At 34.5% G+C, this 12,309-nt stretch overlaps 1 protein-coding gene across 1 annotated transcript in view; it reads left to right on the forward strand.

The window, feature by feature from the left end:
* Nucleotides 1-1,104: 1,104 nt before the first annotated feature.
* The window catches only part of cyth1b (cytohesin 1b), a 62,269-nt gene continuing 51,064 nt past the window's right edge, over nucleotides 1,105-12,309 (forward strand). The window contains exon 1 of the mRNA XM_059532620.1: nucleotides 1,105-1,247. Coding sequence (XP_059388603.1) covers nucleotides 1,229-1,247 — 19 coding nt within the window. The 5' untranslated portion in view covers nucleotides 1,105-1,228. The remainder of the gene's footprint in view (nucleotides 1,248-12,309) is intronic.

Consider the following 12,309-nt stretch of genomic DNA (forward strand, 5'->3'; position numbering starts at 1 on the left):
TGGAATATTTACACAGTGATTTACAGTTTACAGCCTGGCTTTTCCCATCACAGAGTTGCATTTTTCCAACAAAAGTTTTCCTATTAGGAATGTAGCAAGATTATTGTCTGGGTCTGTGCATTTGCAGTTTGGAATAACAATTACTGCTGTCAATCATTTAAACAATTTCCAGTAGTGAATAGAAAGTGAGAGTGCAGACATACTGGATGAAAATTAAAGCAGAAGAGCAAAACATTTATTCTCTTATAATGTGGACCCACTCTGTTATTTATATTAAGCATCAATCCTGTATTTAGATGTAGCATCCTGAAAATAGACAATATTTTATGGGCAACAGGAAGATACCATCTAGGAAGTAAAATTATATGCTTAACAAAAAAAAAAATAATAATGCGTAGGAGAAATTACATGTTTTAAAACTACAACATAATTTTACGTTTGTAAAGGACATCAAAAAATCTTATTGTATTTATGGTTTCTGGTGGGTGACAACAGCATTTTTAGCAGTCACGTTCCAAATGCATAATTATTTTATTTGATTTTATTTTTGGTGAAAGTGCACCGAGTCACATTTTAACCTTTTGTGTCATTTAAAAGGTCTCTCTTCAATCTCTCAAGAGGTTGGGGAGACTCCTGCTGGACAGAATAAAACATGGCGGGAAAAAGACAGGAAATGACTGACTAGAAAATCCAATTATCAAAAACTGCCTGTAAAAATTATATAATTTACTATACTATATAATTGCCTATATATATAGTGCAGACATACTCTCAATGTGTGTGTTTATATATATATATATATATATATATATATATATATATATATATATATATATATATATATATATATATATATATACATATATGCAAAATCTAACTAAAAACGGTAACACTTTAACGGCAGTAATATTAGGTAGACAAATATTTGTTCATAGCGCAAAAGAGACTGGCTGTGTCTAACCTAATGAGCGTCCCAAATAGGAGGACTTGTAGGGCATTTCTGCGAGCTCATGATGCCCAGAAATGCGGTATATCTAAGCGGCACAGTAGGTTTTCAGACCTGGCCTAAGTATGTGTACAGTTCACCGTGAGGGGAACAGATGTAACCTGGAAGAGGAAACACACACACACACACACACACGCGCGCGCGCAACAAAACAGACAAGTGATGTTGAGTGTGTACTGTGTAGTGGAGGAAGACTAGAGCTGTGTGAAACACCGCTGCAGAATGGAGTCGGACGATTATGGTAAGTTTTGTCTTATAAAGCGTTTTTAGACTGACACCGTTGTGTCAAAGTGCATTATAGTGAAAAACTGGCAGCTTAATATAATGTTGTTTTAGTCTAAATGAGGTAAACGTACAGCTCGATACTAAATAACAAGTTCACACTTCAAACATAATGGCAGAGACAATACCACAATGTTAACCCTACAAAGTTTTTTTTTTTAGTAGGGCTCCATATTGGCAAGATAGCCTATTGACAAGTTATTACTGACTCAAATATTTGCTTTGCGTCTCTTTTTTTTTGGAAAGAAGTTAGTCAGAGATTTGTGTATGTGTTTTAAAAGTCATATTTAGGGTTGGACATCATAAATTCAGAAATGTAAGGACAAGCACAGTTGATCTCATTCACTTATTTGCTGTATATATCCAAAATGATTTGGTTTGAATTAGTTTTGAGGTGGATTTTTTTCGAATTTTACTTTATTTCTATGTGGTGCACATTGTGACATTTTTCCACCTTTCATTGCTTTTTTAGTAGAATGTCAGAGTAGCAGAAATGATGTTACAGGATATCCTGTGTGAAAACAACAGACACACCACAGCTTGCGGAGAGTGGTTAAATGTCTGTTTTTGTACAAGAGCGAAACATAAACTGGGTAAAGTGACACCTGTTTAAGAGCAGTGAACATTTAAGCTCTAGACGTTTAGGCTATGCCAAACAGATTTCCTAAAGTTTAAACTCTAGAAAACAATGAAATGATTTCATGAGCAGCTGGAACTTAATGAACTACACCCACCTTAAATTCACACTCTTACAGTTGTACTTTGTGTCATTTTGATATCAACTTGAGTCATTTCAGAAAAGACTGTTCGTTAGTCCGTTAAACTGCACAACTATGAGCTTTGTCTTTTCACCTCTTTTGATTGGAGTGTGTTTTGTGGTCTTTGTGGTGGTCGCAGTGTGAATAATTATGAGTGCCACTCAAATTTCACTATTCAAGTAAGTCAGACAGACCATAATATAGTGTTAAACCGTCATATATCGGCCATGCTGATAAATTGGTCAGTATTATAACCATCTGACATCTTACATTTCACTGCTGGTCATATGCTCTCCATATAACCATGTATATGACAAATAAAAATTTTGAATCTGAGATTAACATCATTAGATGATAGATATGTCTGAATTGGCAGAGGTTTACAACTGACAACCTTTGACAAATAGGGATATTAGAAGAAGTTGATTTAATTAGTGAATTTCGAGTAAATGTTGTGTAAATGTTTCTTTTCATTTCATTAGGTTTGTGTTAATCTCACTTGCTACAAGTCTATTATACCTAGCATAGCGACTGAAAGCAACATTAAATTCTACAAATACCTAGAAACATGAATAAATAAAAAAGGCGTATATTAAAGGGATTGTACAGAAATAATAATTCTGTCACCATTTATATTTACTTATCAACACAAAAGAAAATATTTCGAATAATTTTCCAACCTTTTTCGTCCATGAAATGAAAGTCAGGTCCAAATCAACATTAGAGCCCATTGATATTCACTGACATTCATGTATTTTTGTTACATCTAAGAGAATTGCACAGGTTTCCGATGCGAGTGAGTAAATGATGACAAAATTGTCACTATTGGGTGAACTGTCACTTTAAGATGAGATAAACACAGACCAACTTGGAAGCAACATATTAACCATAACAAATAGGGAATGCATAACACTAGTGGCCACAGAAAACAAATGGTTTTCGCACATGATGATAGTGGTGGAGGACCAAACAAACAGTGCTAGACTATAAAACAGCCTGGGCCCATTGAAAACAAAACCCTGATAAACTCATGAGCTTTAGAAATTACCTTAACATTTCTAGCATTTTTTTGTTTTTGTTTTTGTAAAAGCATGTTTTGAAAATCAAACTTTGTGGACCCTTATATTCCTGTCTTTAGTTTATTAATCCTGATATTTGATTACTAACAAAACTACTGAATAATATTAATATTTCTGAATGTAAAGGAGTGTCTGGAGTATGATTTAGACTGACTGCATGTTAAAGCCAGGGGATCCTAACATCAGAGGAGGAGGTTTTATACCGCACAGATTTACAGCAGTATAGAATTTTAAATTGTGCATCAGTTAGTTACTTGGTTTTACATCTCCCTGTCACTTAAGAAAGACCAAATGCAAGGTCAGCTTCTAAAATGATAATTTTAACTAGCCCTGTGTATGTGGACAGGTATGTGGCACTGGGATATGTCTCTCGTTTCAACAGTTACAGCTGCATACGTGGCAAAGTGTCACATCCAGGAAAGAGCAAAGCTGCACAGGAAACCTCTGCGTTTGTCCTCAACTTACCTCCTTCAGCAGTCACTCAATGATGTTAACTCCACCCAAGCATTCTGTCGCTCCAGATAGATATAGCAAGAGTCTGAAGGGAGGTTTGTTTTTAAATGTACTCTCCCTGCCAAACTTTTTGCTGTCTATGCATTTTGGGGTTTACTTGTGAGCTGCAAATCAAGAGGACTGTTTAGAGTGATGACCGCACATATTAAGATCCATTTTAAGCTTCATCTAAAGTTGAAACTATCGGTGTCCTACTTTTCTGACCACCACTTGAGCAGGCATACATTAACAAAACATATTCACTTTAAATTTGTTTCCTACGTAGTAGGGCTGGACGAGTAAAATCAAAACCTCGATTAATTGAACATTTTACCTCGATTACGATTAATGAATGATTATTTTGTTTCTGTTTTGTTTTTTTGCCCTCATAGTTCACTGACAAGGTTTGTACTGTAAGCAGGGCCGTAGCTGGGGTCAGCGGGGCCCCGGTGCAGGTTGTACCAGTGGGCCCTGTTTCTAAAGTGTTTAATTTGTATGTTCGTTCTGTTTATTTGTTTGTGCTATTTACACAGTGTTTTAAGTTTTTTCAAATTTGTAAGTGTCCAGGTACAGAAACCGAATAATTAAATGTAAAATAGCACTGTAAATTAAATTAAACATACAGTCAAACCAAAATTTATTCAGACACCTTCAACATTTCTCACATTATCAGTTTATTTGCTATAGTTTAGAAAATGGTAATAAAATATGACAAGAACTCAGAGTTAAACTGTCAGAACAAATTCATCTTGATAATTTCAGATAACTTTGATTGTAATCCATTACATATCTTTCTATCAAACAAAACTTAATACAACAGTCAATACTTTGTTGGCCAATTACCAAGCAATGATCCTAATTTTGTTCAGTCTGTGGTGTGAACAAAGGAGAGCTCAGTTCAGTGTTGCTGTCTGAGACACAGCGCGAGTAACCAGCTGCTCAGTTCAGCTTTTCCGCGTTTTGTGTTTGAATTCAAGTTTTTTGAATGGTTAAATTGGCAAGTGGCAAGGCTTAATAACACGTGAAAATGATACGGTTTCATGACGACATGCAGCAGCATTCTGTCAACTGTCCTGAGCGTCTTTTTAGACTGGCCTCGGCCAGACGGTTGAGATCGACTAGTAAAGGTGGGATATTTTTTCCTATTGAAAGCGCGATCTGACATCATAGCTCACTATCAGCAGTTATTTTATCTATGTTCGTAACATTTCTTATAGATTATTGCTCGGTGTAACAGATAAATAAAGATCAGATAAAGATAAATTGGCACAAGTACCAGTACGAGTGATTGTGTGTGTGAATTAGTCATACTGTCTCTATATTATTGTGAAGCTGTGGGTTGTAAATAGCCGTCAAAAGTAGAAAAATATGCTATAATACGTTTTGAGATTCTAAGCTTCTTTAGTAATAAATCACAGAACAGCCCTGACAACTAGTTTTTGCGTTCCTCTGTGCGCGCGATCTTCACAGCTAACGTTACTGTTTATATGAGTGTTCGTGCCACAATGCAGCTGCGCGAACATGGGAGCTCGAAGTAATAATACGCATCCGACCGTCTAATCGATTGAATGTACAAACCATAAAACAAATACAACTGACAAAGTTTAGTGGAGACGCAAGGCTCACCACTCGCGCGCCATCACTATGTGTTGAACCAGCGTTCACCTCCGTGTTTTGCTTTTATGCCACTGGACGGGGCAGAGTCATGTGGCTACACACGCGCTAGTATGTTTTTTAGGGGGAAGTATTAACAGGATTAAAAAACCAAAATAGCCGACATGGGAAAATTAAATCGGTTAGAGGTTCTGAATTTCGGTTTCGATTACTTTTCGATTAATCATCCAGCCCTACTACATAGACATCAATGTCCGTAAAATTATACGGTTTATCATTTACTATAAAAAAAAGAAAAAGGATACTAAACCAACTGATGTAGTAAATGTTTTCTTCAGATGTAGAATTCCTAGGTGGATAGGTTTGGTATCACAAATTGTGCATTTACAAGAAATGGCCAGTAGATGGCATATATTTCCACAAAATATCCAGCTCCAAAATTTTGAGATGTGATGTGGACAAGAAATAATCACAAAATTCAAGCATGTCATAAAATGATATATATCCGGCCGTGTGGTCCAAATAAATAAATACATATTAAATACAAATATTAATCAAGTTAAATAATATATATAAAAAAAAATGTAAGAATAAAAATGAAAATGTGTGGACACCAACCCCCCTAAAAAAATGCATAAACAATTTAAGAAGAAAATGCATAAAATAAATAGAATCAAACTCTGAAACTATGAAAGAATTAGATTTTCTTTACTCCGTATAATTCATTCAAAATGTAATTGAGATTTGGCAGATATATATGATAAATAATAATAAACAGTAATGATTTATCTTAGAAAAGCATAAAAGTAGCCAAATCTGTTGTCTACCTCGTCCAAGACTGTTAAACTGTACTAAGTTTAATATCATTCTAACACACTGGTGGATTGATGCATGAATGCGCTCTCAGAAAAAAAAGGTACACAGTTGTCAATGGAGCGTTATCCTACCTAAGTACCAAAGCTAAAAGGTAAATCTTAGCTTCTTTGTACCTTCTTTACAGCCAAATGGTACATAATAGTATTCATAAATGTACTTAAAAATTCATTTTAGTATCTAAAGTGCACATATGTGTACCTTTTGAAAGGGTATTATCCCAGTGACAGTTTTGTACTTTTTTTATTTTATTTTTTATATAAGTTTGTATAGAGATGTAGTGCTTACGTATATGCTTTGAGTTTATTTGTGGTTGGCATAGTGACCGCTCATGATGCTTGGGGTTTGTTGGTCACTGAGTGTGCTTTTAACTCCTAAGGACCTCTCATGCTCAAGTGTTACAGCGCTGTGAGCTCTCAGCTCTCCTAGAGAGTTTGGGCTTCTGGTACGTAGGCTGTTCACTGACTATAATCTGGGATTCTAGGTTTGAGATTGAATCTAAGTTGTCACCAAAACAAGGTCCATCAAACCTCATGGTTTTTGTGTCATGATATATTTTGTGGAATAAGAGACAATGTATATTTTACAGCATAGGTTTAGGTTATGTCATTGTCATCTGTTATTTTTATGTATTCTCTGTCTGCTATCATTTCCTGCCGAGAGAATAGATAAGGTTGCTGTTTCACTGAGGAAGTGAGATGTAAACAGATGTTGAACGATGCTGCATGTGTCCTCGGGTGACATGCTTCCCTAGAGTTTAAAGTTCCAAAATTTAAATTCTGTCACCATTTACTCACCTTTATGTTGTTTTAAACCTGTATGACTGACTTTTTTTGTTTGTGGAACACTAAAGAAGACGTTTTTCTTTGAAAAAGAATAAAAAAAATATATTTTAAAGAAAGTTGGGGCCAAAACAACATTGGACAAAATATCTCCTTTGTTCAGCAGAATTTTTTTTTTCTATACGTGTGTATTTCTTTATTTTATTCATTATCATAGTTTTAAAATGCAGTTATATTTTATACACTACTGTTCAAAAGTTTGGATTTGGTAAGATACTGTAATATTTAATGTTTCCGATGCTCACCAAAGCTACATATATTTGATCAAATATAAATATATATATATATATATATATATATATATATATATATATATATATATATTTATTTATTTATTTATAAACTATGATATAAATATTTTTTTTCAGGATCAGTTGATGAATATAATTTTCAAAAGTACACCATTTATTTAAATTCTATTTTTTCCCCCACAATTTTAAACATCTTTACTGTCACTTTTGATCAATTTCAGTCCTTAGTTACAGAATTCTTTTCTTACAAAGAAAAGAAAATAATGACCCCAAACCTTTGGACAGTAGTGTACATTTTCATAGACCTTTGCACATTATAATTAGAGTCTTTGTGTCTGGAATAAGGGCTGTCTTAAAAATCAACCCACTGGGACATAAAAGTGCCTGCATTATTAGTGGAAAAATACAGAGGTTAGGTTATATTGCAGTGTTTTTGATATATTTTTAACTTTGAATTATGCTCATGTTTCGTTTTACATCATTCACCCTTCCTTCACTATGCAACCTTTGATTTCATCTAAAATGTAGTGTGTTTTATAATATGTTTTTCCCCTTCTAAAGTCTCTCTAGCACTCGCTCATTAATCTTAAGCTCCAGAGAAGGAGAAATCTTCAAAAGACTGATCTGTTTTAAGATCAACTGAGATGAAACGGCAGTCTCCCTGCACGGGACGACTGGGACTCAAAGATACGAGTGTTAGGTCAGCAGCAACCAGCAGCCATGACACTTCCCATTTGTCCTGTTATTGAAATCGGTTCGATATAATGAACTACTGAAATAGATCATCTCTTAAAGATAAACAACTTAAACTGTTATTCACAAGATTTTAATATCGTTGCTTTTACTGTACTTCTCCTTTCTGAAGGTTATGCTTTGATTATTGAGCCTCAAGTATAGATTTCTCCTTTGTCAGTACATTTAAAGGAGTTTAGTTTATCTGTAAATAAAGATTGTCATTATTTATTCACCTTAATGCCATTTCAAACCTGGAAGACTTTCTTTGTTCTACAGAAGATATATTAAGGAATTCTAAGCAATGCACTGATCATTTTTCTATGCTATTACAATAAATGGATTTTTGAATCAAAAACTGAATCAGTCATATTCATCCGAATTTCTAGATTCAATTGAAACACAAGATTCAAATTCATTTACTCACCCTCATGTTGTACCAAACCTGTATTACGGTAATACAGGTATGGTACAACATAAGGGCGAGTAAATGATTTCAGATCGATTACGGTGATTACAGATGTTCATATTTTGGGTAATGTTTCTTTAAGAGTCACATGAGGTTGTGTGTGCGTGTGTTGGCTTATTAATTCTGTGAGCTGGTTCGTCCCTATAGGGAAAAACAAACCCACAGATATCATATCACAGATTTTAAATGAAAGCTTTTACTGCTGGCTGGCTTGGAAATGGCCTTTCATTACTGCTGAATAGCTCTTTACACTTACCTTCCTTTGAACCATATTTTTATTGTCTGTGCTTATACATTGTATCGTTATACCTGATAAGTATCATCGGTAATTTCACCTGTCCCCTAATGTACAATGTATCTACTGGGGAACGGAAATGACCATAATACAGGGATACTCAAAGTCTGGCTCATCACAACAGTCTGGATTTGAGGGGCAATTTATTTGGCGTTTCCATTTCTGCACTTCAACTGAGCATCACAACACCAGAAAACAGGAAGCCAGCTATTATAATGAACAAATCTGTCCAAACTGCAAGCCAGCGTGTCCATTATAATGCAGTGTAGACAGCCTTACTGATTATAATTGTCTTCTTGTTTTGTTGTTTGTGTGCGGAGTAGACAGTGTAAAACTTGTATTTAAAGGATATCACAAAATGTCTACCAATTTACTTTTTTTACAAAGCAAAGCACCAGAATATGCTAATTTTGTCATCAGTGATTAGTACCACGTATCGGGTTGTTGTCACATATTGAAACAGTTGAATAATCCCATATTATGTTTTATACACACACACACGCACACTTATGCTAATATAATACCGATCTATCTTTTAAAAAACAATATTTAAATATATGAGTGCGTATGCGATTTTCTTTAGCAGAAACTCTTTTTCTTTTGCACTTTTGTCTTGATTTATCCTCATTTTCATTTTCAATTCTTGTGCATCTGTAGTCTCAGTTAATTAACAGTACAACTGGACGTATTTGGGGCACATATGACTGGAACATATGGCCAAAAAAGTTTTCGTTTTTAGAATGATGAAGCAGAAAAGTTCTTGGAATAAATATTTGATGGAAAACCCAAGCTTCTGACCATTATGGTTCAGAATCCATTGTTTCAGTTTTGCAGTTCTTAGGGCCTTTGAAACAAAGGGGCCAATAAGCGACATAAACGCTTAGTGGACTCTGCTGACGCCGGGCAGGCGTTTATTGGGCCTCTAGCTCTTCAGCTGTGCAGACACATAGAATTCTTGGCAAAGTCCTGAGTCTGCACCTACAGTACTGTTCCTCTGCCGTCATGCCATTTTTCAGAAGCAAAAAACATTGACAGTTTATGTTGGTGTGTTTTCTAATGCTTAAAATGGATTGATTTTGACTGATTTTGGTGTGCTGAATAAACACAGGGTCTTCAGGGTTAATTTTGAGCATGTCAGTGCAAAGAATCGTTTATTGTTTAGCACATCTGCAGATATTAACAGTCATATATGTCTTGTTAAAAGGCTTTGGAACAGAAGTGTTGTGAAATGTCTTGGTCCTGATGTTTGGGCACTCAACTCACCAGGGAAAAACTGTGTTTATAAAAGTCCTGCTGTCTAACCTTTCAAATACAACTCGCATGCCATTTTCCCCTGTTCTTTTTTCCTCTAGCTGCGGGGTGCCTTCCCAGTCTCAAACGTTCATTTAGAAAAGACTGAAAAGAGAGAAAGGAAAAGGCTTTTAATTTCTCTGTAGTCCTGAGTCAATGCAACAGAATGTGACTGTTAATGTTTGCTGTTGAAGCTGTGGCGATAAAATTATCTTCAGCTATGCTTTTTTAATTAAAACTTTTATTCAACGATCAACAGGTGACTTTTAAGTTGCTTCAAAATATTTCTATTCCAAATAAGTGTTGCTAATTTGAACTTTCTATTATTCAAAGAAACATGAAACAAAATCAGCTATAATGATTTTATTCTTTTAAATGTCTTTTTAAAATTACATTTTGTAAAAATAATTTTTAGATGAAAGGAGACTACAAAAGGACAACTAAAATCTGCTCATTTGCTTAGTGGTTTAGCCTGTTGGTTAAAGATCATGTTGGTTAAAGACCAAACAGTTGTTGGTTTATGAATGATCTCCACCGTAAGCCCATCTAAAGGGACTCTCTGTAAAACGTGTGCTGAGAATCACTGTGAATAATAGCTTCAGCTAAATGTCAAATTAATAATTTCAGTTTGATTTGTCTATATTCTAAGCGTGATAAAAGTTTTTGATCATGCTTCATTATTGCATGTTGTCAGGAAACACTAGTAAATGGCTAAGAACTGATTTAGTAAAACACATATAAATAAGCTTTCCATTGATGTATGTGTGTTAGGATAGGACAATATTTGTCCGAGATACAACTATTTGAAAATCTGGAATCTGAGGGTGAAAAGAGTCTTGTCTAAATGAAGTTCTTAGCAATGCATATTTCTACCAAACTTACTTCAATTATATACTTACAGTATGGTAGGACATTTACAAAATATCTTCATGGAACATGATCTTTACTTAATATCCTATTTTTTTTGGCATAAAAGCAAAATCGATAATTTTGACTGATACAATGTGTTTTTGACTATTTGGCTATACTTAAGACTGCTTTTGAGGTCCAGGGTCACATGTTACCTTACACCTTCAGGAATGCAGAACCAGAGAAACAGGTCAGATTTTTATTTTTTTTAATAGGCAATGTAAAATTCTAAACTAATGTAGTAAATTGATTATTTTATATTTGGGATAAGTCTGACAGGAATTGTGTGATTAAACACATGGGTGTGAATGGAAGGAGAGGAAGGGTGTCAACCCACAAAAGAGGGAAAGAAGATTAAATGAGGAAAGTAAGTTGGAAAGTACTGTGTGGACTTTCCAGCAGGATCTCCCAAATGGTTCTCCTCTGAGACCACAGTTTTGGGGATGTTCCCAGATGGTTTAATGGCTGCAAAACATTGTCAGATCTTATAATTGTAATACATTTGCTTTGAAGATGAAAATGTTGTTATATACAAGCAGAATAGTTCATCTAAAAGGAAAATTTTGTCATTATTTTGTTTCATAAAAAAAAAAAAAAAAAAATACAAGAATAAAATTTTTTGGGTGACCTGTCCTTTTAAAATTGTGATTAAACAAAAGATCCTAGCTCATAAATAACTTGCAGCATTCATACAATCAAGCTGGTCTCCAGTCATTAAAAAGTTAAACATTTCTTTTTTTTTGACAAGCTGAAATTATTTGAGGTATAGTGTTCTGTTCCCGTTTCATGATACATGACCAGAAACAAGTCAGCGATATCAGCAGTCTTTCAGTTCAACAGTATTGCACCCACAAGTCACACATACTTCTTAGAAACATCGCACATGCAACCACGTTTCTGTTGAGGTTGCAAGTTCAGCATGAATATGTTTATCTACAGAATATAGGGATTTTCAACCAAAACTCACATGAAAATATAAATTGTGTAAAGTGGTGATTTATATTGTATTTATTTTTGTATTGTAGTTCAAATGGGAGTTTGTAATGCTTCCAAATGGGAGTTTTCACAGTGATTCCATAGATGAACCATTTTGGGTTCCCAAAATAACCTTTCAGGGAAAACTATTTTTTTTTTTCCTCACACCTTTTCTATTATAAAGAACCTTTAAAGTTTCTTCATGCAACTATTGATTATAAAGAACCTTTATTTTTGAAAATGAATGTCAACCCCGTCCCTCAACATAACCGTCACTGGGCTGTAAGCAGATTGAATTAAAGCATCCTGCCAGAACATTTTTACTAATTTCCAAGATATTTTGTTGCATTTTTGATCATGAAAGGCATTTCTTGTAATGTAAAGTATTTAAAATGCCTCAATGACAACCACACAAATGCAAAATGCACTGATTCAAAAGCAT

The sequence above is a fragment of the Carassius carassius genome, chromosome 40 (assembly GCF_963082965.1).
Source record: "Carassius carassius chromosome 40, fCarCar2.1, whole genome shotgun sequence".
Classification (NCBI taxonomy): Eukaryota; Metazoa; Chordata; class Actinopteri; order Cypriniformes; family Cyprinidae; genus Carassius; species Carassius carassius.